We start from the raw sequence: 23,755 nt of genomic DNA on the forward strand, positions 1-23,755 counted from the left end.
TAAGCTATTCACAAGTGCATGTGAGCAAGTTTGCTGATTATAAAAACTTGGAGGAGTGGCTGATACACAGAGGGCTGTGCAGCTATTAAGCGAGACCTGGACAGGTTGGAGAGTTGGGCATAGAGGAACCTAAAGAAGTTCAACAAAGGCAAGTGTAGGGTCCTGCATCTAGGGAGGAGTAACCCCATGCACCAGTACAGGTTAGGGGTTGACCTGCTTGGAAAGCAGCTCTACAGAGAAGAACCTGGGAGTCCTGGTGGACAACAACTTAACTATGAGACAGCAATGTGCCCTTGTGGCCAAGAAGGCCAGTGGCATCCTGGGGTGTATTAAGAAAAGTGTGGCTTGCAGGTCAAGGGAGGTTATCCTCCTCCTCTACTCTGCCCTAGATGCCCCATCTGGAATACTGTACCCAGTTCTGTGCTCCCCAGTACAAGAAAGACAAGGAACTACTGGAAAGTGTCCAGCAGATAGCTTAGGAGGATGGTGAGGGGAATGGAGCATCTCTCTGATTAGAAAAGGCTGAGAGACCTAGGTGTGTTTAGCATGGAGAAGACTGAAAGAGAATCTTATCAATACATATAAATACCTAAAGGGCAGATGTCAAGAGGATTGGGTCAGACTCTTTTCAGCAGTGCCCAGCGACAGGATGAGGGGCAATGGGGACAAACTGGTACACAAGAAGTTCCATCTGAACATGAGGTAAAGCTTTTTACTTTGACTGTGACAGAGCACTGGAACAGGCTGCCCAGAAAGGTTGTGGAGTCTCCCTCCAGAGATTTTCAAAACCCACCTGGATGCAATCCTGTGCAGCCTGCTCTATATGAACCTGCTTCAGCAGGGGGTTTGGAATAGATGCCCTTCAGATGTCCTTTCCAACCCCTGCTTTTCTGCAATTTTACAAATCTCTGTTCTGCTGCTGGAAGATCCCCAAGGGTTCCAGCCGGGAAACCTCAAAATGCAGGCTGTCCCAACTGCATCCACTACAGTTTAAGAGACACATGCAAAGTGTCTACAGCACAAGCTCACAGACTGAGTATAAGTTGTTTCATCATCACAACTGCAGTCCCACCAAAGGTATATTCTGAGATTCCCTTCTTCCTGGAAAAGGTGTATTCCAAGGCACTCCTCTTCCTGGAAAACAAGCAGTCTCCATCTATAATTTACCTACCTCCTCCTATAGAAGGCTTGTGCAAACCTGCAGGGAGCTAAATCACACTGATATGTACAACCTGCATGTCTGTAGAAAGTGACTGGTGGAAAGCTTGATTTCCTCTATATCTGTCCTTTCCTTTAAATTCATTGCTCTTGGTCTAAGCAGAAACCCAATTCTTCTAATGTTGACCTTGCCATTTTCATCTGGAAAAGCATCAGAAGTACCAGGCCTTAGCTGGGCAGCCCAGTTTGCTTGGCCAGCCTCGCTGCACCAGCCTCATCTCCATGATCTCCACCCAAAGCATGAAGTACACAAAGCTCTCAAAGCAGATCTTCAAGTCAGGGTTACCATATCTGATTGCCACCAAATTACAAACTTCATTCCTGAGTGAAATGCCTTCATAAAAGGGAAAATAAATAAATAAATAAAGGAAAACAAATGCAACTCCCAGTTTTAGGCAGCTGAATGTGCACAGCTATGGGTGTGCACACAGCTGTGAGCACACACAACTGACAGCATGCACAACTGCGTGGTCTTCAGTCAGCTTGGTCTCCAACAGCTTAGTTTTTCAAATCTCCCCTAAGATTATCAAATATCAGCCAGCCTTAACCAGAGGACCACTTGGAGATATCTCCTACAAACTTAAAAGGGTTCAGATCTGATTGCCTATACTCACAGTCCTGCCAGAATAAAATACACAGGGGCAACCTTTGCTCATGAGTGAATGAAAGTAATAACAGCAGCTGTGTTTAAGACAAATACTCTACAAGAGGGTAGGAAAAGAGATTAAGAAAAAAACCCAAAGAAAGCTCATACAGAAAGCATAAATCCCAATGTCAAGCAGCATTTGCAAGGAACAAAAGTATTTTCAGTTCTCGTCCTGGGATTTACATTAGCAGAAGTCTGTCTCGGTTTCTCATTGTGCTTTCACTGACTCAGATGAACTGGGTGAATCACACTCCAAAAAGAGTGATGCTTAAACTGTAAACCTGCAAACACAGCTACAGGACTGAGCACCAGCCCCCACATAAAGATCAGTAACAGCAACAGAGTATTTGGTCCCATGTGTATGGTCTTCCATTTCTAGATCAAGCTTCAGGCATTAGATTGGTGAAGTCTAGCACCAGTATCGCCTCTGTTTAACTCCCAGACTTCCAGGCTCAGCCCCTGAGCTGTTAATCAGGGGTAGCAATTTACTAGACCCAGCCTCCCACGTGTATCCGCACAACTCCACACAGTCTTTTAAAATTAAATTAGCAACTAGCAGGAAAGGATTTTAAAACTGGGTCTAAAATAGACTGATACTTCTATTTTAGAGAACTCAGTATGAGACCACACTGGGGCAAAGATTAAATAGTCCATCCCACAGCAAAATATTTTCAAATATGTTTACCCAGCTAAAGAAGGAAGCAAGATGGCTAAGATGGCCTATGGTGTTTTCCATTTCTCCTGGGCTCTACCTACCATTCTCCAGATGTTTCCCAGCCCTCAGCTTTCTCCAGCCTTTATGAGGAAGAGGATGAGATTTGCTGAGATGTGCTGTGGGCTCCCCTGTCTCCTGTACAGCTGCATGTAGTTCCACAAGGTCAAGCTTTTCTGATTTGCTAGTGTCTTTTTTTCTGGAAAACTTCCTTAAGGGGAAAAAAACCAAACCAAACCAAACCAAAACAAAAAAAATTAAACAAAACAACCCCTCAAAAATCAACAGACACCAAAGGGATTGTGAGCAGGGAGATATTGCAAGGTGTCACAGAAATTATTGTTATACCAAATAGAAAAGCAGCCTTTTCCAGAGGACTCTGAATTCCTGGATACTCAGTGTTCCAGAGGTATTCAGCTTCATGGGAGAATTAAGGTGAGAACATCTCAATTAAACATCAGAGAGTACTCAAATAAAAATCACACAAACAAACAAACAAACCAAAACCTCATCACCACTCTAACATGAGGATAATGATTTCTTACCCCAGAAGCCTGTCTATAGGCTTGATCATCCTCCCACTAATGCCAATGGAAACCTGGCTGCTGATTTCAGAGGCAGCAGGAATCCACCCTTTCCCAAACCAATTCCATTCCATCACAATTGAACTGTTATTATGGAAGGTGAGAAGTTCAATAAGGAGGGCCATGTCCTGGTGGTAAAGAAATCATAGTAACATTCAGTCTGCCCTAAGAAATAATGTTCCAGTGAAGTATTACATTAATCAGAAGTATCACTCATGTCAAGGATACATCCAGAAGTGCCAAGATACCCTGGCAGGCATCCAGAATGAAACTTAGGTGAAAATTCTGGAAATATGGAGAGGAAAAAAAAAATAAAAAAAAAAAAAAGAAGAAAAAGATTGTTTTAAGGCATCATTGAACATGTCTCAGAAAAATGGACTCACAAAATTCCCTCTCACTTGAGAAGGCTCAAGGCCAAAGCCTTTGTGAAACTTTAGACCCACTTGAGAAGACATATCATTTATGATGACAAAAATCTGAGGCAACAGGATGGATTCTACTAGTCTCAGAAAATCCAATATGAGCTCCCTGCAGGCGTGTAATATGAATGAAATATGGTGCACCATCTTCAGCTATTACAGAAAATGGAAGGAAAAGAATATCCAAAACTGTAATCCAAAACAGAATTTACTGTATGACCTTGAGCTAAGCCACTTGACCTGAAGAGCTCTGGGGAGCAGCACTGCAGATTAATTGAAACCCTTGTACTAAGCATATCTGTCTCTCTTTCACAGACACACTGCCAGCTCTGTTAATATAATTAAAAGTACAGGCATGACAGAAAACATGATGCTATATCAAAGCTTAGAATTCCTGGTTCATACATAAGTTACATAAAGAGTAACATAAATAGACTCTAATCTCACTGCAAATCATGATTATAGGTTGACTTATTTTGACTGAGCAAGGGACAGAACCATAACTCACTAACTCCTTCTCTGCAGAAAGCAAAGATGTTTTAATCTTGCAATAGCCCTGTTTAGTAAATATGAATCAAGTACGGTAAAGTTTTTAGATTAATGTCATATGATAACTTATGACACATCAAGATTCTCTGTTCAACATGGTCTTTGCACAAGGTAAGACAGTGGCTGGTGGGTCACTTTGCAAAGACAGAAGAGCTATCTTTGTCCTCATTTGTAGGAAATGGAACAATGTCAAATTCAGCCTAAGTGGAAAAGGCACCACATCAGTCTTTTGTTTATCTTTTTTGTTGCCTATAATGGCTGGATGGTGTTTCTTCTGTATTATTACCAGTGAAGACCCTGGGAAAGAAAACCGGATTCATCATTACATGTGTAACTTCACTGCTGTCATTCAGAGAAATGAGCCACTTCAATGCCTCACTGCTGTCCAGGCAGCATTATCTATAACAGAGGGCCAAATTATGAGCTTGTGGAGTGCTCTGGACTGCCACTGGCAGAGTAGATGTCACAGGCCTCATGAGAAAGACAACCTCAAGGCTCACCTGGTTCTCTTAAGTTTAAGTTATACCTGCATGTCCATCCTGTCTCCCAAACACAGAGCATAGAACAGCCCTATGCATGCATAGCAGAGAACAGTAAATAGGAATAGCCGGCATGATTCGGGCACATCAAGGTAAAGACAAGATGCCCTTCCACCACGTAACTGCCTACAGACCAGGCTAACTCGCTACACCTTCTTGTGGTGGTGCTGACAAAACTGTAGCAGTGGCACAGAGCGAAATGAGATACAGTTTCAGAGTTGAGGCTGAGGTCAGGCTGGGTTTGGATGTCAAATTCGGAGTCTGCATCCATACACAATACCTATGCTTGCTCTTCCTCTTCATTCTTTCATTTCTTCAAATTCAAACTAGATTAGCTTCACTTATAAAATTATAAAATGTTGATTCATACCCCAGCAAATCCTTTCTCTCTGGAAAGCTAATATGGCATCAGAAGAGTCTTCCCAGAATTCAGATTCAGGAGCTGAGGTTCTTCTCTAAAGGGGTATATTTTACAGAAACATTATTTTTCAGCACTTGCTTTTCCAAGATGTATTATTCAGGATCCTCTGGAGCTGAACAGCATTTATTTCAGGATTCTGTGATATGGCAGAGAAGAATTTATTTTTTTTTTTCAAGTTTTAAATTACTTTTCCTCCTCTTTTGTTTTCCCTGCATGTTTCATCTTAATTTTCTGCTTTTCTGGCCCCGTTCTGGCCAATATGAAAATCAATAGAAAAGACACTCTTTGAATATGACAAGATTCTCAGCCTGCAAGAGCTGCAATCTGCTCTGGGCTGAGTTCTCAGGGCTCCACATAGATTTACACTGAGTGAGGATCCAGAGCATTAACCTTTCAGTCCTGGTGCCATCTGTCCCATCAAGTACACTGTCAAGAGACCAGCTTCAAATATTTCCCTCTTATAATCAACCAGAAAAATAAAAAATAAACCGGAAACTTTGGAATACTCACTCCCCAAAGTTTTCAAAGCAGAGCTCTCACCTCCTCATTATACTGAAGCTTACAGGATTTTTAGAAACTGAAATTTGTTGTTTGGAGGACTTCTTAAAAATGCCACTCTAAGGAAAAGGAAAAAAAAAAAAAAAAGAAAAAAGGAGAAAAAAAAAAAAAAGCCGGTTTTCACATCATTGAAGCATGCCAGGTAAATGCATTGAGAAATGGCAGTACTGCTCACTCTGTGTGTACTTAAACCTCTTGACAGGACCAGGACCTCACAATATGTGGCAATTTCTAGCACATCTGAAGGGCACAACATACTCAAAATCAAAATCTTAAACAAGTTGCATAAATTAAAAGCACTGCTTGTTTTTAGTAACAGCTTCCATCAAAGCATTGCTATCAAAATGCAAACGTGTTTTTGTGAAATTGTGTTTGTCGAACACAGAGTATACTGCTAAATAAAAACAGCCAGCTTTTCTGAAAGGTGAAACATTTACATCCCTCAAACGGGATTCCTGAAGGTCATCTCTGTCCCAAATCAGGCCAGAGAGATAGAGAGATCATTAAGAAGAATCTTTCACAACAAGGATCATATGTTACCAGGAAAATTTGTGAAAAAAGGTGATGGGATACCTAGTACTTACTTCATCTATCAAAACAAGTCAGCTGCCAACAAAGTGGAAGGATGTGTGAGACAAATGTCAGTATTTCAGGGGGTGTTCTATAGTAGGCAACTTTCTCCAATGAGTGTTATGAAGACCCTAAAGGGTAGGCTGGATTCACAAAATCCACCACTTTGTCCCCAATACAGGCAATAGGAATTAATGTCTAGGGAGAGCACATGAGCCTGGGCAGCTTATGCAGTCCATTCTCCGGTTCTCCTGGCACCCACACGTGCTGAAAAAGAGACCTTGGAGGGTACATCCTTGCCTAGTTCTTAAGTATCTGCTTATGGACCTGCTGCCCATTAGTTTACTAATACTTTTTGAGCCTATTGATACTGTCATATCCACAATGTCCTGTGGCATTAAGTTTCAGGCATTCAGACCCTGTTAAGTAGAGAAGTATGCCTGTCCCAAAGCTAACACATTTCTAAGCTTTGTGGTTAAATCTGCTGCGTGGAACCAGCACTGTACACTGAGCCCAACCTCCAGTGGCCCCTCTCTGTTTCCCATACTTCCACAGAGCTACATAACAGCTCTGGAGGAGTTTACCCTGGCAGCTCATGAACACACTTATCTGTTCAAAATGCTTTGCAATGACATCCTCCCAAACCTCACCTTCATACCAATCCACAATTTTAAGATATTTTTTTAAAAAATATTAAATAATTAATTCAAGGAAAAAAAATACCACCCTCCAAGTCAGACTACTGAAAGATGGTTTCCCAGAACTACACTCTCATCCCCTGCCCTTCCGCCTTCTCCCCACCATTGCTATCAGTACTACACCACTGAAGTAGCTCACTGTTTAGGTAGCTCCTCACCTCATGGAAATGCTATTTCTTTGAAAGAAATACTCAGATAATACTCAGTGGGGAGGAATATTTCCCTCCCACCATGCTGCATGTGCAACAACAAAGGCTAGGGTTCACTCCATGCCAAGGAAAGAGAGAAGGGTCTCTATCTTCCTTTATACAGGAATACAGAGGAGATTAGGATTAAAAAAAAAAAAAAAAAAAAAAAAAAAAAAAAAGGAATGGTCCTGTTTATGCCAGGGAACAGACTATGCTATAAACTCTCTTGCAAAAATTGCACATATGCATGCATTGTCACTGAGTTCAGTTGCTTTGAAAAGATTCTGTAGACCACTGCATGGGAACAGTACCACTCAGGTCCCATGATGTTTTCAAAACTTTCAAGGCATGAAGGGAGTGGGAAGAAGTGCAGGAATGGACCAGGAATCTCCAAAAAGGCATGAGCAGGAAAGGCTACAGAGCACATAAGACGGTGTCACTAAAATAAGTTTGCAAAAAGGCAGCTAACAGAGGCATCTAAAAATTTTCTCATCCCCCACACTTGACTGCAGCTATCCATATGGCCCAAGGGAATCTGCCTGTAAACAGAAGCTGCCCTTTCAAAAGTGCTGCAATACAAGCCTCTCACTCAGCCTGTCCACAGGCAGAGCAACAGGAAAAACCCAGCACCCAGAGATGAAGACCAAACTATAAATCTCCCACTCTTCTCATACTCACCTTAGAGAGGGTGAGAACTGTTCCCACCCATTTCTCTGGAAATTTCTCGGCAAAAAAGCAGACAAATTAAAGAGGTATCCCAGAGTTGTGTGTTTGTCTTATCTTGGGTAGGATCCCCCATCCCCAGAAGGGACCCCAACCCACTTTTGCAGCTTGTTTTTTCCCCCAGTGTTACAGCTGTAGTAAGGAAGCTCTCATGCCCATACAGCTCCTCAAGGGCTGCTGGCATTTGAAATCCCCAAAGTACCATTTCTGCACAAACAACCATGCTGGCACTGCCAGAAGGGTCTACTGGCACTAAAAACTGCTGTCTTTCTCCAGCCTCAAACACAAGCTTGCTTCAAAAATCCCTTCTGTGGGCCTAGGTCAACACTTCTAGAAAGGATAAGACCAAAAGCAGTGCTTCATCCACTGGGCATTCTATGCTGTGAGAGACCCACAGCCAGCCTCTCCAAAAGGGACTCTGCTGTCTTTTGCATGGTGAAGTATTTATGAAGCCCCCTTTAGACTAGAAAGACCAGATGATCCCAGAGAGTTAAATACTGGCAGAGGGGCAGCAGCGTATCACTGAAGAACATGCTTCCTGGAGAAGATCCTCAGGAGGAATTCAGACTTCTGCTGAGGCTCCAGGGTGGATGGGACAATGACATAGACACCAGGTGGGCTCCAGGTGGAAGTCAAGAGTCACTTCCCGCTCATCAAGGAAGACCTGGTGCTTGTTCACAGGCTGATCCCAGGTGAAGAAAACTGGAGGCAGCTTTCTGTTGCTTTCCTGGTACTGTTGAGGGAAGAAACAGAAGAGTAATGTGTTCTGCACCAGTTCTGAACAGACAAAAGGCACATGGAAAATTCACAGGTATGGCATTGACAAGCTTTACTCACACCTCAGATTTTTTTTACAGCGCAAACAGGTAACAGGGCCTAAAACATCCTTTCTCTTCGCAGGACACAGCGGTTCTAGCGTGCGCCACACCTGCCCAAGACTAAATTAATAAAGAACGGGGCTTTCTGCAACATTATCAACAATGTAACAATACTTGCAAGGAACAGTAACAAGGACTGGAAGGCTCCTGTCAATTTAAGCCACTGCAAAAGTGATTTCTATACTGGCAGAAACAACTGCAGACAGGAACTGCTCTAGGAATTGCACACCTCTCCTAACCCATAGGTACCATGCACTTTGCTGCCAGCTTGTCCTTTGCACTAGGGATCTGGCAGCAGATTTTTCAGAGCATCTGTGATCTGAGTGTACTGCAGAAGCAACCTAATCCCTAACCCTGACTCCATGCATGTGTTCTTGATCTGCCTGCCACTCTAGGCTCTTACAGATGTTTTGCTCTGTAGGCACTTTTCTGCAATAGAAGGATGGATAAAGTGTTGATCCAGGCAACACTGAACTAATTTTAATGCCACTGAGTGCCCAGTACACAAGCCAAATAATTAATCCTGCTACCTAAGACCACTGTCACCTTCTGATCCTGGCAGTTCCTCAAAATATTTAGCCACTTTACTCCACAGATTCATAGATTTCTTTATCAGTATTTTACTTGCTAATAGAGCAGTCTTTCTCCTGAAGGGTTCAGAGTTATTCCTCCTCATGCCCTTTATGATAAATTTAAAGTTTTTATATTCCAGTCAATACTTCATTGACTTTAGTTCCAATACCTTAGATGCTCTTGTCTTGCCATCTCTCTGTATTGATTGTGGCAACTGCTACAAAACTCAAACTGAAGTCCCAGCTGCCACCATTCCCCCTTGAGTGCGGCACAGCAGTGTGCTGGGGCCACACTCAGATTCCCTCTGCCACAAGTTTAACTCACTTGTAACCCTGATAGTGCCCAAAATATTTAAGTTAGCGTCCTGTCCCACTCAGGTGGGTTAGGGTAAGGTTCAGGCCCATCCCACACGGTGGGTACAGGGAAAGTTAACATCTTTCAACAGCAACAGGGGCAAAGTTAACCTCTTCTAGTTAATCTCTTTTAACAACCCAGTAGGCAAGATTCACTTCTTTAATTCTCTGTGCAGCACTTAAGGATAAGGAATATTACCCAGGATGTTCAAACATGAATAGCTTTACTTAAAATCAGGTAAGGTTACGAAGCTTGTCCAAAAACCATACAGAAATATTATTCTCAAAGCAACAGTTTACAACCAGCAAAACTTGGCAAGATTGTATTCTCGAACCAAGCGGTTACGACTGCTACACTAGAAACAATCTTACCCTTATGTGCCCATAATAAGGTTAGAGACAGAGAGAGACGAAGAAAAGATAAGCACCACCCTTGGATCCAGTGACAATCTTAGTGTGAAGCTGTGATTCTTGGATGGCAGGTGCGCACCAAGCGTTCCAAGTCTGCCTGTTATAACACTTAGCCCTGCCTCTCCTAGGTGAGGCTTGGCCTACTTTGTGCAGACTTGGTGTTGGGTTTTAGAATGTTCTGGAAATGAGTCAGTGGAGAATGGTGGTCCATGTGGTTGCTTGATCCCCCTCAACAGGGTTGGACAAACAGTGAGCCTTATTTTCATGCATTCTTTTTGTTCAATTGCCTCAAACAAAAAAGTGGGTCTTCTGCACTCTACCTCCACAGTGTTCCAATTGACTGCCACTGTTCCTTATCTGGTGAGGACAGTGTCCTGTTTGTTAAGGTCACTGCTGAATGAGGGTTGCAGCTACAGAGAACAGTGTCCACATGGCTACGGAATGAGGACCCCACCCACACAAATGCATGCTGTCCTGTGTCTCATGGCAGCTGTTTTCAGGATTCTACAATCAGGAAGGAGTGGCATCTTACTTCATGGTTACCATGCTGGAAATGCAGCAACTGGAAACACAACTGTGCTGCCCTGACCATACATTCAAACTAATTCTTTGCCAGCCCAAACTCAAAGGCTTCTCATTTAAGAGGTGTTCTGCATAGTAACAGACTGGAAGATATGCCCTTTCATGATAAAAGGAGTACTTTTCCTGGTTTACATCACCCTCTAAGGTAGGACTTATATCAGGGTTTAATTTCCAGAGCCCAACCTCAGGTTCCAAAGGCAGGATCCTGGCTAAAGAAAATGCGAGAAATACAACTGGCCTGAGGAAGAAAAAAAGATCTGTAGCATCAGCTCCAGAGCATTCTCAGCCAGGAAGGAATCTGAGCTCCTCAGAAGACTCCTCCCATGCCTGGGACACAGAATCTGTTCTACCTCATCCCAAGACTGGGAGGGAGCAGAAAGTGGCTCTGGCTCCCCTGCGAGCTGCAGTGAGTCCAGCTCAGACACAGCGAAGAACTGGGGTACCACCCTGCAATTGCAGGAGGGACAGAGTGCAGATCAGGTAAACACTATTGCCCCTTATAATACCTTTAAAACTCCAGTGCAAAAGTTGAACAACTAATGCCTCTTTTTAAGGCCACTGAGCCTTCCTGATATGGCTGTTCTTCAGGAGAGTCAGTAGATACTCCTGCATTAGTAGTAACTTACTTGTGGTGCCTCACTGAACTCAAATACATTGTTACTAGCTGTCCACCAAGGAACAAAAGGCAAACACAACACCTTCCATGTTGTCATAACAGCTGCACCAGCCCAGGTCCCTCAACAAGCAGCCAGCAGCAGTGACAGTGGACTCACTTGTAGGTCCACCTGCAGAAAGAAAAGAAACGGGGCATCCTGTCAGACAGGGCCCCTGGGCTTTGCACAACATAGCCATATCATTTCTTTGAAGCAGCTACTTTAATTCAGCTGGAGTCTTTGCCTTTAGAAACCTCAGCTCCCCACCTGAAAATCCCTCCCCACAGCCACCTCTACATAACTGTGTAAATCTACAGCAGCAAGAGCTGTGGCCCTTTACAAGGAAGGAAAGGGCTCTGCAAGGCATTCAGATAAGCAGCGAATTGAAAGAGGGGAACTTCTGCTCCTTCTAGTGATATCCACTTGCCCCAGGAAACACAGGGAACCAGCAGCATCCACATATGGGCAGCTACCACATCATACTAGGAACACTTCTCAAGCACAATTTTACCATGGTTGGAAATAACCTGTGGACATCACTCTCCCTGCCCCAAAATAAAGGGACTCCTGGCACCCTTGCCCAGCTCCTGCACATACTCTCAAAGAGGGCAAAATAAAGCTCAGTGTGCTCTCAAGGAAGATGTATTTCTCACTACGCTGAAGGCAGACACCCAGCATGCTGGAGAGGCAGCAATGAGGCACAGAGCCTGAGGTAGCCTAGCTTTGATGTGTGAGGAGACTGGGCACAGCCAAGGAGAAAAAAGCACACACCACCCTGCACACAGCAACACTCTTGGTCTGAAAAGCTCTGCAATTTACAGGGTCTGGAAGTTTTCCTATTTGGTGAAAGCAAGAAAGGCAAAGCAATCCTTCAAAACCTACAAAGTGAAAATCCAATGAAGAGGTAAGAAGCTCAGTTCTGGTGTTTGCTGCTATGTTTCTGCATCAGGGATATAACCACATTGCAGGGACCTTGGCTTTTCTTGCTCTCTGAGGCTGCTAAAACATTCAGCCAATATTGAGTGTTCATCCAAAATGTTCCTAAGCAAAACAAGAAAAGTATTTTTATGTAATTTTCCATCACAATTGGTTGCCAGCTTCACACATTATGCCTGGCATTGTATTGAATACATCACAGGTTATCTGGACCTCCAGACCCGACAGGGATTTAATCTTAGGGTGCAGTTTACAAATTTAGCAGTGCAACCACAGGAGAAAGGCCCAGGAATAAGGAACTACATTTCCACTCATCTGCAACTAAGAGCTCATTTTGTTTATAAATGCATCATTATTCCTGTCATCTCTGGTGTATGGGCTAGCTGACTTCAGACCTTACTTGCTCTACTTCCAGAAGGGCTGAGCCTCTGCATTTCCCATTCACTTGACTTAAAATACTCCCTGAAGGTACTGAGGATGCAAATTTTAACAGACAAGCTTAAAGTCCCAAAGAAGCGCAGTGCTGGCAATTGATTCTAGGTTCCTGCAGCTCATTTCATGCCATAACCAGCCCACTGCCCTATATTTGCAAGTAATGCATCAACTTTGATAGCAGAAAATAGCTGAAGTCCTTCAGTGGCTTATTTCTGATGTTTGTGTGGAGGGTTTAGCAGGAAGTGAAGGTTTCTGTTGTCAGGGTTGTGTTTATAGCTATAAGGTGCTGGTAACTGAGTCAGCAGAGCAAGGTTATCCCAGGGTAATCCAAAAGAGCAGACTTCCTCCTGTTGTGCTTCCTTTAACCCATCTCCCTCTTCTCAAGGGAGTACGTCCATCTCTTCCCATGTTCCTGGCTCATCAGATCTGGAGTTAATTTACAGATCATCAGATCTACAAAATGAATCTTGAAATCTCACAGAGACATAGTGGGAAAAGACTATCAAGAGACATCTTGTCAGCAGTTTAGTTTAGTCCATAAGGCTTATAAAAAGAAAAGGGAGCGGGGAACTTCGAAGCTGCACCACTCTGTGTTACATATGGTAATGTTCATATTTTATTGGGCAGTAAAGAAGAGAGCGTCTGCTCTAACATCAAAATCTAACAGTAGAAAATGTATGACTGAAGTTTCAGCAAAGGAAAGCAGCAGAAATTAAAGTGTCACCAAAGACAGCAGTGAAATTACGAGGGCGACAACATTGCCACCTCGTGGCAGAAGCTGTGAAGAAACCACAAACAAGGAAAGCAAGACCTTCCCAAAGCTATCTTATAACAGGCAGGACAAAAGCTCCTGAAAGCTGCCCAAGCCTCCAGTATCGCTGGCAACCTGGCAGTGTCCTGCTTCTCCCTCACTCTTGCCACTGAAGAACAGTGCATCTCTTTCGTGACAGCATGACTACTGCTTCTTACATTGTCAAGCAGAAAAGGAGAGCAAGAAAGCAAGCATGGGCTGTTACAAAGCACATCACCTATGCTTTGATCTAAATGACAATGTGCGGCTTGATCTCCAGACATAGCCTCAGAGCTACTGGCAGAGAGAGGAGAGGCAAGACTTATGCCATTACTAAGAATTCTTCATCCTCCTTCTTTTTGTTCAGCATAATCTCCTTTGGGCTCAGCAGCTCCCACTTGTAAGAGCTGAGGGCAAAAGCATGAAGTGAATAATCAAACATGGTCTCAAATTCAAGGCAGAGGACACAGCCTTCCTCTATAAAAAGAGGCCAAATCCCTGTCCCCACATATCTCCCATGTTCATTGCCCACTAAACACAGGCTCCTCATGCCTTCAAGCTACAGGAGAGTCCACAAGCACTCAGGGTCCCATGAGTTGTCGTTTAATGCCTCCAGTTCTTTCCAGCAGAAGCCAGAAATGCCCCTTTCCATTAGACAGCCCATTCACTTGCGCATGCAGTTTGCAAATACTTAAAATATAAAAATCTAAATCAGTTTTGTTAGTTAACTTTCTGTCAAAGGAGACATAATAGGAAGAGTATTAGGCGTAATGAATTACTAGGACAGCTAAGAGGCAGCCGGGAGCTGTTTAAAAGGCAGGCCTACAGTATGTTGCTCATTATGCCCTTCAACTGGAACAGCTGGTCATTATGTGACAGACACGCATCAGAGAAGTTACTGTCCTACAGACAAGGTGAAAGTCACTTACATTCCCAACACCTCCCTTTGCTCTTCCCTCCTCCTCAGCAAATAGGGTCTGTGCAGAAAAAGGAAGTGAAGCTTCCAAGGAAGGAACATGCTCTGCTTCGAAGAGGAATAGGACAAAAGTCTACAGTTGTCCATAGTCTAGAATGCAAGCCACTGTCTTTCATGAATCCAAATAAAAAATTCAAGCAGAAGCAAATATAGGGCCCATTTGCCTCACTAGTTTATTCCTCCGATCTCATACACAATTGTATTTGTACTCCCAGTACCTGAAGGTGGCTGACAAGAAAGCTGGAGAGGGACTTTTTATATGAGCATGTAGAGATAGGACAAGGGGTAATGGCTTTGAGCAACCTGGTCTAGTGGAGGTGTCCTTGCCCATGGAGGGGGTTGGATCTAGATGATCTTTAAGGGCTCTTCCAACTCAAACCATTCTATGATTGTATGATTTCCTCAAACAGCCAGGCTTCCTTTGCAGCCACCCAATTCCAACACTTTGCAGCCTATGGATGACTTTTCACGGTCCCTCCTGTGCTAAAGGATCCTATGTGCCCTGAAACATGCTGTTTGTTTAGAGCCTCCTGTACAGTTATCTGTCACCTTGCATGCCATCCAGACCACAGCAATGTGGTCAGCATCCAATGCTTGTATTATTTTTCCTGTGGCATTCAGTGAATGGAAAAGCAGAACTGAGCTTGTTGAAGCTTCATGTCTAAAGTGAGCCCAACTACGTAAGCATTTTCTGCTGAAGAAATACAAACGTATTGAGCCATTGCTTTGACACCAGAGAGTGTGCAAACAACTTATCTTGATGCTGCTTAGCACTAATTCCTGCCTGAAGATGGCAGCAGCTTTTGTCCAAGAAATCTTCCTTCCCACTCAGCATCAGCCTTCCCTTTTTTAAAATCACCTGTCACTCCAGTCTCCTTTCTATTCAATTTTTCCCCATGGATCTCTCAGTCTCACTAAGTTTTCTGGTCCATATTTACAGGTCACCTGCAGAAAACAGTAACACTGTCCTTACCAAAGTCTCTGCAGTTCTCATTTGGTTTACATTACTGTACTATGCTGCACACTAACAAATATTTTGTTTGTTCTCTGTCCTGGTTTGAGCCAGGATGAAGCCACATTCCTACCTCAGTGCAGTGGCATAGCACAATGCAGCCCATGGAGTGACCTCATAGATTAGTGCCTCCTGAACAGGGATGCCATGCTAGGGAAGAGGGAGCTGGGCTGCCTAAGGGCTTCATTGGCAACATAGACCAGAAGAGCCGATGTCACATCAGCTCCACATGCTCAGTCAATCTCTTACTCCTGCCTGGCTCTTCAACCCATCAGAGGAGCCAGACTGATAAAGTCCATACCTAAAACCCTCCTGCTGTGTGTGAGACACAGGTGTGCATAATCCAGTTCACAATATCTCTTCCACTCTTTCCTAGTATCTCTTGCTAGAGGTACTGAATGCATTTTCACCCATGTCTATATCAAATGTCCAAAGCCCTGGAGTCTTTTGCCATCCTTGTCCACCTCCTTTTGAGGCTGGACAAAATAGTCATCCATCGATTCAAGAGAGGAAAGCTCAAGTTTTCTCCCACTCTTTGGAACCAGTTATTTTACTGCCCCTTACTTCTAGACAAATATCATTAGGGGGCTCCATATGATCCTTCTGCAGATCAGATTGAGTCACAATTCTATCTGCAGTGTTTCTTGTTTTGGCCCTTGTATTCAAATATCTTTATTTTTCTATGGCCTCTCCTGTGACTTCAGAGGAAGGCTTTTTACGCCAAGTAGGTTTTCAGTTTGTAGGTGATGGTCTCAGCAGAGCCCTGTGAATCATTCCCACCCTTAGAGATAGGCTGATCCATTGTCCTTTATGTCAAGGTCATGATACTAAAATGGACACACATGAAAGCGAATCTTTACAAAGCACACAGTCTCTTTTAGCCTTAGACTAAGAGAAGAGCATTAGGCAGGACACATCGTAGCTGCACTGACTAAGGGTTGAACCTATGACTGCAATAAAAACTGCTGACATCCAAACAAACCTGGGCCCAGGACATTAGGGCTAGTCTTGCCTTTCTAATACCAGTTACTGTGTAGGCATGGCCAGCAACAAACCCATTCTTCAGGACCTTTGTTTTCTGTATACAAGGAAGAGAAACAGAACAAAACAAACCTTTTATTCTATCCCTACTGACATGGTACACTCATACCAACACCAGAAACCTGTACCTGTATGAGAAATTACTCTCAAAAGAAATGGAGAATGATTTGAACCGTAAAAAAATAAAGTCTGAGCTCCCAGCAGTCATATTTTGCACCATGCTTGGGATTGAAGGGTTGATTGGGAAGGTCCCTTCCTAAATTGTAGATCTTTGGCTAGAGACCACCTCAATTCTAAAATGTGCAGGAGTAGGAGTAGGCTCTCCCTACAGTAGAAGTGTTAGCATAAGGCCTGGAAGCCAAGATTTGAATTAATGTTCTGAACTACACACCTCTCTCTCTTAGCTGTAAGCTCAGTCCATGAGTCTCTGTGTCACATTGCACCATCTGTAAAAACAGAAAATTTAACAAAAATGGGAAAATGCAGTAGGACCTTATTTAATAGAGGTTCTTTGACTGATAAACCAGGTCCTAAACATAACAACAGGGAGCTGAGAGTAGCAGGGAATCATCCATGTGCAAAGTTTAACATTAAGAATGTGATTTCTACAGAAAGTATCAGCTTTGATACTTTTTGAGTCACAGGGACTAGCTGTGCAAAGGGAATTTTAGCTGTGAAGCTATATAATGTTACTTCAAGCCCCACCCCTAAATGTGTCTGACAGCCCATGAAAGATCTGATGTAGGTTGCTCTTGTCAGGATATCCCATAGATCAGGAGGAGCTGCTGCAAGCTTGATCCTTATAATAACACAACCTGTAAAATCCACCAAGACTTCTGAAACTTGCCCAATCTGAAGATCTTCATAGGAGCCACAGAGTCTAGCAAAAAAGACATTAACATAAGGTTATAGTCACAGATGACAGGTTGAGGAAGGCTGTAACTCATGGGTTTTTTAGGGGAATATTTCTCAATTAGGAAGAGAGGAATCTAGCAAATTGCCTCCTAAAAAAGTCTGAAAGGAGCTCTTCACTTGCTATCATCCCTCGCTGCACAGCAGTGAGAATGCGTTCATCACTACTTCTGCCTTAGCAAATGCTGCCATGGGACACTGATACAGTGCCTTCAGACGCATATTGTGCCTTGAGAGTTTAGTCTCCAAACTGAATTTCTTCACCACTGGAGTCCAACTTTCTCCACTCTTTCTGTTCTAATGATAACCACAAATGGAAACAACTGAAAATCATCTTATTTGCTTTGATCTTTTTGTTCTGTTAACTAGGAATTGTCCTTGCCCTGCAGAGATTATTTCAGCCGAAGATTAACATACCCCATCAGTTATGTCTTGTTGCTCACTTCTTCGTCCCAATAAACCATCCTAGATAAAACACCCTGGAGTGAAGCCAGTGTTCTTGCCATGCCATGTGACTTATTCAATATGTTTACTTTAGAGGACCCCAGATTAGGAATTTCTATCAAAAGTAAAATACAATTCCTCAGCAGACTCCCAAAGCAAAATATGTTGGAGGTTTCTCAAATCAATAATACATCAAAGGAGGCATCAGAAATAATCCACCTTTGAAAATCAGGTTTTTTGGCCTGCTACTCCTCTGCATATTTACAAGGAAGGCATTATTCAAGCCAATACACTCCAAACAATTTTAACATTCAGAGGACAACTCCCCAGGATAGGTCTTTCGCACCCACTCCTAAACCTTCGAATTTAAACTCCAGGGCCTGGATTGAAAACAGCTACTGTAGTGGCAGCTTTTACTGTGTAATAATAGAAAGATGATAACAATTTACCGCACTCCAAATGTGGCAAGGCCTAGGACATGCATTTATAAACAAGAACAAACTGTGTAGGCACCAACCAACATATCTTAGAGACACTATTTACATAACTTACTTAGCACTTAGACACTTACTTAGCATACGCCTCCTCCAGAAGGGCTCCCCAAAACACATTCTTACAGACTGAAGAAACAAAGACCCCCCAGCGTCATTCACCAGTAGATGATCACCAACCACCACCTCAACCCATTCACTGAAGTGCCAGAACTGTCAGGGGAAAGGAATGAGCTGGTGTTTCCCTTTGAAGGGACCTCCCCTTCAAACAACAGGAAAGGTAGAAAGGCAAGACAGCTTAGCTGTGGGCACACTGGGACAAGCTGCCTCAGAGAGGAAGGACTGCTTTAGGACAGTGGGGGTGTGCTGAACTCACCCATAGAGCCAACTCCTCAACCCCATCCTGTCAGAGGAGAAGACAAAACATGTATGAGGTGTAAAAAAGTATTAAACAGAAAAATGAGAAACAGCTGGGATTTTGGGGAAGGAGTTCCTAACTGCAGGGTAGCAGAGATGCATCAAGAGCTGGGCAAGAGGATAGAAGGTTGAAGCAGACGTGCTTAAGTCCTGCTGACTGCTGCCACTATGAAAGAAGACTTCTGTCTGAATTAAAAGATGGATAGGGCACAGCTGGGAAGAAGGGCAAAGGAGAGGTATATTCTCAGAGCAGTTTGTACTTGATCCACTGCGTGTGTTGCTTTGTGAGAGGGATGCCTTCTAGGCTGGGATTCCCCCTGGCCACTTGCCCCTGGCCAAAGGGAACTACATATAAAATATCTAAGGGTGTGACACCAAAAGTGACAAAGGACTTCTGAAGACCCCTCTGCGCTCTGGGGGAGCAGATGCACCCGGAAGTGGAAAATGCCAGCATATTTCCTCTCAGAGCTCTGGTTTTGTGGCACAACTGCAGCCAAGATGTCCTGATGGAACATCAGGGCTTCAAGGGCTGCCAGGAATCAGCAGTCCTCTGTGCCAAGATACATGGACAAATGCAGCTGGCTGAAAAGTGAGAGCTGGTAGCTAGGTTCAGGAAATTACCAAGATCCTAGCCCAAGAACTGTTGTGTTGATGTCTTTACAATTGTAAGAAATCATATACAGAAAATGAGACTATGCAGATGTGTGCTTTATTTACCTAACCATGACTGGTTTATAATTGCTGTCTCATGATTTTTCATTTGGATACTGTTTGGTTAAACAAGAAATTTAACAAGAAATAGCTCTCAATGGAAACATTCAATGTTTTTTACTGACATTGTATGGTTTTTTTTCTGTTCTCTGTAAATGCACACTATTAAAAAAAACTTTTCCCTTTTTCTTAGAAAAAATAAAACTTTTCAAAAGAGAAAAAACATTTACAGTGGATTTCACATGCAAGACTGTACTTATCAGACTTCGTGTTCAATGGCGTAAAGCACTTAAAGTCCTGCTCCTGTCTATTGTGCAGATGACAATATCTCCTTTTATTTTGGGCAACATGGACATAAAAAATATTTTCCTAACTGCAAATCTGGGAAGAGAATGCATTCACACTAAGCCTTAGATACAAAGATAGTGAAAGTCTCAGATCTTCCTGCTTCTGTGGTCTGTCAAGCAGCAATATTACAGACCAGTAAGACTGTAGGAGCATCCCTTGCTAATGCAGTACAGAGCAACACTGAGAATGGCAATTTCAGCTTACAGAGACGCCTCTCACCCTTCAAATCACACTTTGAGCCTATCCCATCTTCATGCAGACCATGACAAGTGAAGAGATAAGGATATGCGCACCTTTTATTTCTATACTACGTTTTATACAGTCAAAATTCCACACAAAATGCTAGCTTGTATAAGAATACTTATTTTTATAAAGTAGCTTCCTTACCCACCAAGCCTTGGCAGAAATCAAGTTGATTTCTGTTTGCAGTGGACTTCTGTGCATAGCCTGGGAAGCACAAAACCAAAAAGAAAAGAGGGAAACAGTTAAGTCACTAACGTAAGTGAGTTTAGCTTGAAGTCAAGGACTTCTGCATGCGGAGTTGCAAACTCGTAAGATGGGAAATCCAGCAAGTTCCTTGTCTAGGATATAAAAACCTCTTAGATACATGACACAAAACACTCCTGCCTGTTCAAAGCTTTCAAAATACTTAGGGTCCCTTCGACCCAGCAGACATTATTCTGTTTCAGGTATATCTCTACTGTTATCATGTGCTCTGGCTAACGTGACCACAGGCCTGGGTAAACATATGTGCTTTGTCTACAATGAATTTGGTCTCCAACATAAGCCACTAGCACTGAGGTCCTTTGCTATGGATCTCCACGAACATCTTGCTGAGAAGGCAACCCTTCACACCTGCCAGCTCTGCTCCTCTGTAATTACTGACAAGTTTCAGCCAAAATAGGCTACAATATCAGAGCATAATTGTTAAAACTTTCAGCTGACCTAGCTGACATCTCCACAATTTGAACAATCAAGCTACAGACTAACTGATGGCTGCTATAGAAGTTCCTGTTGCTGTAACACCATTGGGTCTGTGAATTATTATTTGAGAGAAATTATGTTGTTATTTTTTTCCCTCACAAGTACTTCTGCGTTAAATTAATAGCCTAAGTGTCAAAATTACGTTTCACTCTAATGACTCATAAATTGCTCAAGCTAATTTTCACAGTTAGTTTCCTCTTCAGGCAGTAGTAGAGAAACAGCAAACCCTCAGAAGGCAGGTACAGTAATTAGATACCAACCCCTGTCCTTAGTGAATTTGGGTGTCCAGTTTGCAGGCCATCAGTCATAGATGTAGCAAGCTACAAGCCTGCAGGCTGAATGGCAGAACCTCAGCATTTTTCATGCAGCACAGGGAATGAAGGAAGCACAACATCCTTCCTCGTATCTCTGAGGTGGAGGGACACCTGAAGGACTTTGTAGAGGCCAGGACTCATGTTTCCCTCCCAAATACCTTTATGCTGATATAGCTGACTCACTCACAGCATCCAGCACAACCCAGCTCAGGCCCCTGAATACTGCCTTCTTTCATCACCTGCAGATCCTGACTTAACATGAACCTTCTGCAAGACAAAATTGCGTATGAAACTGTGAGAACCGGGGCTGCTATACTCAAGCTCACTTGAACAGTTTGCAAAGGTGCCTTTACTTTCCCAGTGATTTTCATGAGTTTTGCAGAAACTCAGCCCTTCTAGTAAATTGGTTAAATCTGAAAAAATATGACAGCTAGAAAATAACTTAGCTAGAAGGTGCTACCTGCAATTATCAGGCAGAATTCCCTGACAGACATGGTAACATAAGCAGTGAGTGCTACTGAAATTCTCAGCTACATGTGAAGATATGATTGTCAATATGTTGCTCAGTGGCTCAGTAAGAATAGAACTGCCATTGCTAGCAATAGCCCAGAGTTAACAGGCCTTATCTAAGGCCTGTTAACTCTGTGCTGAGCCCCTGTCCTGGCCTCCTAGACTTGTTATCCCTTTGTTATGAGAACTTGCTCTGTTTTCAGCACTTGCAACCAAGTGTCTCTTGTTGTGGTGTTCAGTTTAAGCATGGGATACCAGCAAAGGCCTTGGATATATGGGCATAAGTAGAAAACAGAGGTCCCAGAACTAAAAACACTGATTGATGATCAATTACTGATTGTGGCAGGAGCTCAACCTTGAGAGCTGGGAAGAGACAGCTGTAAGTACAATAAAGAACTGAATAAACAGTTAAGTAGGAAAAAAAACAGCCCAGCAAGAGGGTAAGACACCTGCCACTGCCTCCAGGATCACAACGTTATGTGGTTCATGGGAGAGGGATCAAAGGCTAAGGGCTGTCTAGGAATTCAGAAATCTTCTAAAAGATCAAGATCTTGATTTCTGGAGAGAGGGGCCATCACCATGAGAAATATCAACATGGAATCATGCTGGGATGCTGTGAGCTCCAAAGACACTGACTCCCCTCACTCTCCTTTGCTTGGTCCCTTTGCCTGCTCCAAGCATTACTTGATATAAACTGAATAAGGCTGGTTATGATTTTGGGCAGCAAATGCTTCAAAGGCAATAATGAAACTCCATGTACCCCAGCTTGCAAAATGACAGCTGATACAGTAAGGGTAATCTCAAGAAGCATTAAGGCACACCTAAATCAAAGTGCAAGAGTAGTCTGCCTACACTATTTACTGGCTATGAACTATAATAATCCTTTTACATTAGATTATTCACTGAAAGTCAGTTACAGGTGGCCTCTTCCACTGTAAATTTTGTGGTAGTTTTTTTAGCAGTGTTCCAGTTCCAATAGAGCTGATGTGAGCAGGAAAGCTGTAATCTGTGAACAAGCATTTGCTCTTCACGCATGTCTCCAGCAAAGCCTGGTAGTTCTGCTGGATGGGTGGGGTGTGTTTTTGAAATACACTTCTGCCTAAAGGCCCTGGAGACTTATTTTTCTTCAAGTATGTCAGAAAAGCCATGGTGAAGTCTACAGTAACACCAGGATAATTTTTTCCACCAAGGATTTTGCAGGGATCTCACCCTGCACAGTCCTGCTAGAAACTCCTGGTTTCTTGGGATGAGGTGTGTCTTTTCCACAATAATTCCTGATAACTAAAACAACGTAAAAAGTCAATTTAATCATAGCTTTTAACATTTTCTCTGTAGCCAGCAGAGCGTGGAGGGTGGGAGAAATACAGGGGGTGACACTTCCAGAAGTAGGGACTCATCTGATTCTACTCTAGCACCTACCACTGCATTTTCAAGGCTTTACATTCACCGTACATCTGAGCAAAATAAAAATTAGTGACCTCATTGACTCTTGCTGGAGCTTCGAAGCCATACACACAGCTATTCTGAGTCTCTCTCCAGACTATTTTAGGCTCCCAGTATATTTTCATAACATGCTGCAACATGAATCACAGTCTTTATTCAATCTCATTTTGGCATGTAGTTCTTTCTCTTAAAAAAAAAAAAAAAAAAAAAAAAAGTAGGAAGATAGGTGTTACAAAGACATTACAAACACTCAATGGTTATTTTGCCCCTTTTGCCTCATTTTGGAGAATGAGACAATCTTCCCCAAGAGATCACATTCCATCTTGCTGATTACGACAGATTCACATATGAAATAGCATGCTGAGATCTCTTTTTCTTGTAACATCCAAGACAGATGTTTCTCATCCCCCCTCACTGAAAACAGCAAAGAATGATTTCACAGCCCTTTTTTTAATATTAGCAGCTAAGTTAAACATTAGCAGTCATCACCTTTTGCTGCCAGTGGTGGGCTCCTAGGAGAAATCGTTATTAAAACCTCAGCAGGGAAATCATGCTCAAACGTGGTAACAAGGTGATCACAATCATAGCCTTCTCATTACAGTGTAGACTGAAAAAATCAATTGAGCTACAAAGTTCAATAAATGGTTCACATGCCATAATTATACAGTATTTGGAAGGCTTCCCTGCAGAGGAGGCTCTCTGAGTCTCAAAATCAT

General features: G+C 42.9%; 1 protein-coding gene across 1 annotated transcript; it reads right to left on the reverse strand.

Moving 5' to 3' along the window:
- Nucleotides 1-1,351: 1,351 nt before the first annotated feature.
- CAPN14 (calpain 14) lies at nt 1,352-22,744 on the reverse strand. Its single transcript, XM_051615031.1, is given in 22 exon segments — nt 1,352-1,554; nt 2,710-2,783; nt 2,925-2,993; nt 3,389-3,445; nt 4,415-4,425; nt 5,167-5,254; nt 8,357-8,440; nt 8,442-8,602; nt 11,396-11,407; nt 12,158-12,331; nt 12,985-13,030; nt 13,032-13,145; nt 13,771-13,843; nt 15,272-15,357; nt 16,437-16,502; nt 17,171-17,345; nt 18,393-18,459; nt 18,462-18,525; nt 19,161-19,279; nt 20,176-20,217; nt 20,220-20,235; nt 22,514-22,744. Coding segments are annotated over 22 exon segments (2,013 nt in total). The 3' UTR covers nt 1,352-1,370.
- Between the last annotated feature and the right edge of the window lie 1,011 nt (nt 22,745-23,755).

Source organism: Apus apus, chromosome 3, assembly GCF_020740795.1.
Source record: "Apus apus isolate bApuApu2 chromosome 3, bApuApu2.pri.cur, whole genome shotgun sequence".
Taxonomy (NCBI): Eukaryota; Metazoa; Chordata; class Aves; order Apodiformes; family Apodidae; genus Apus; species Apus apus.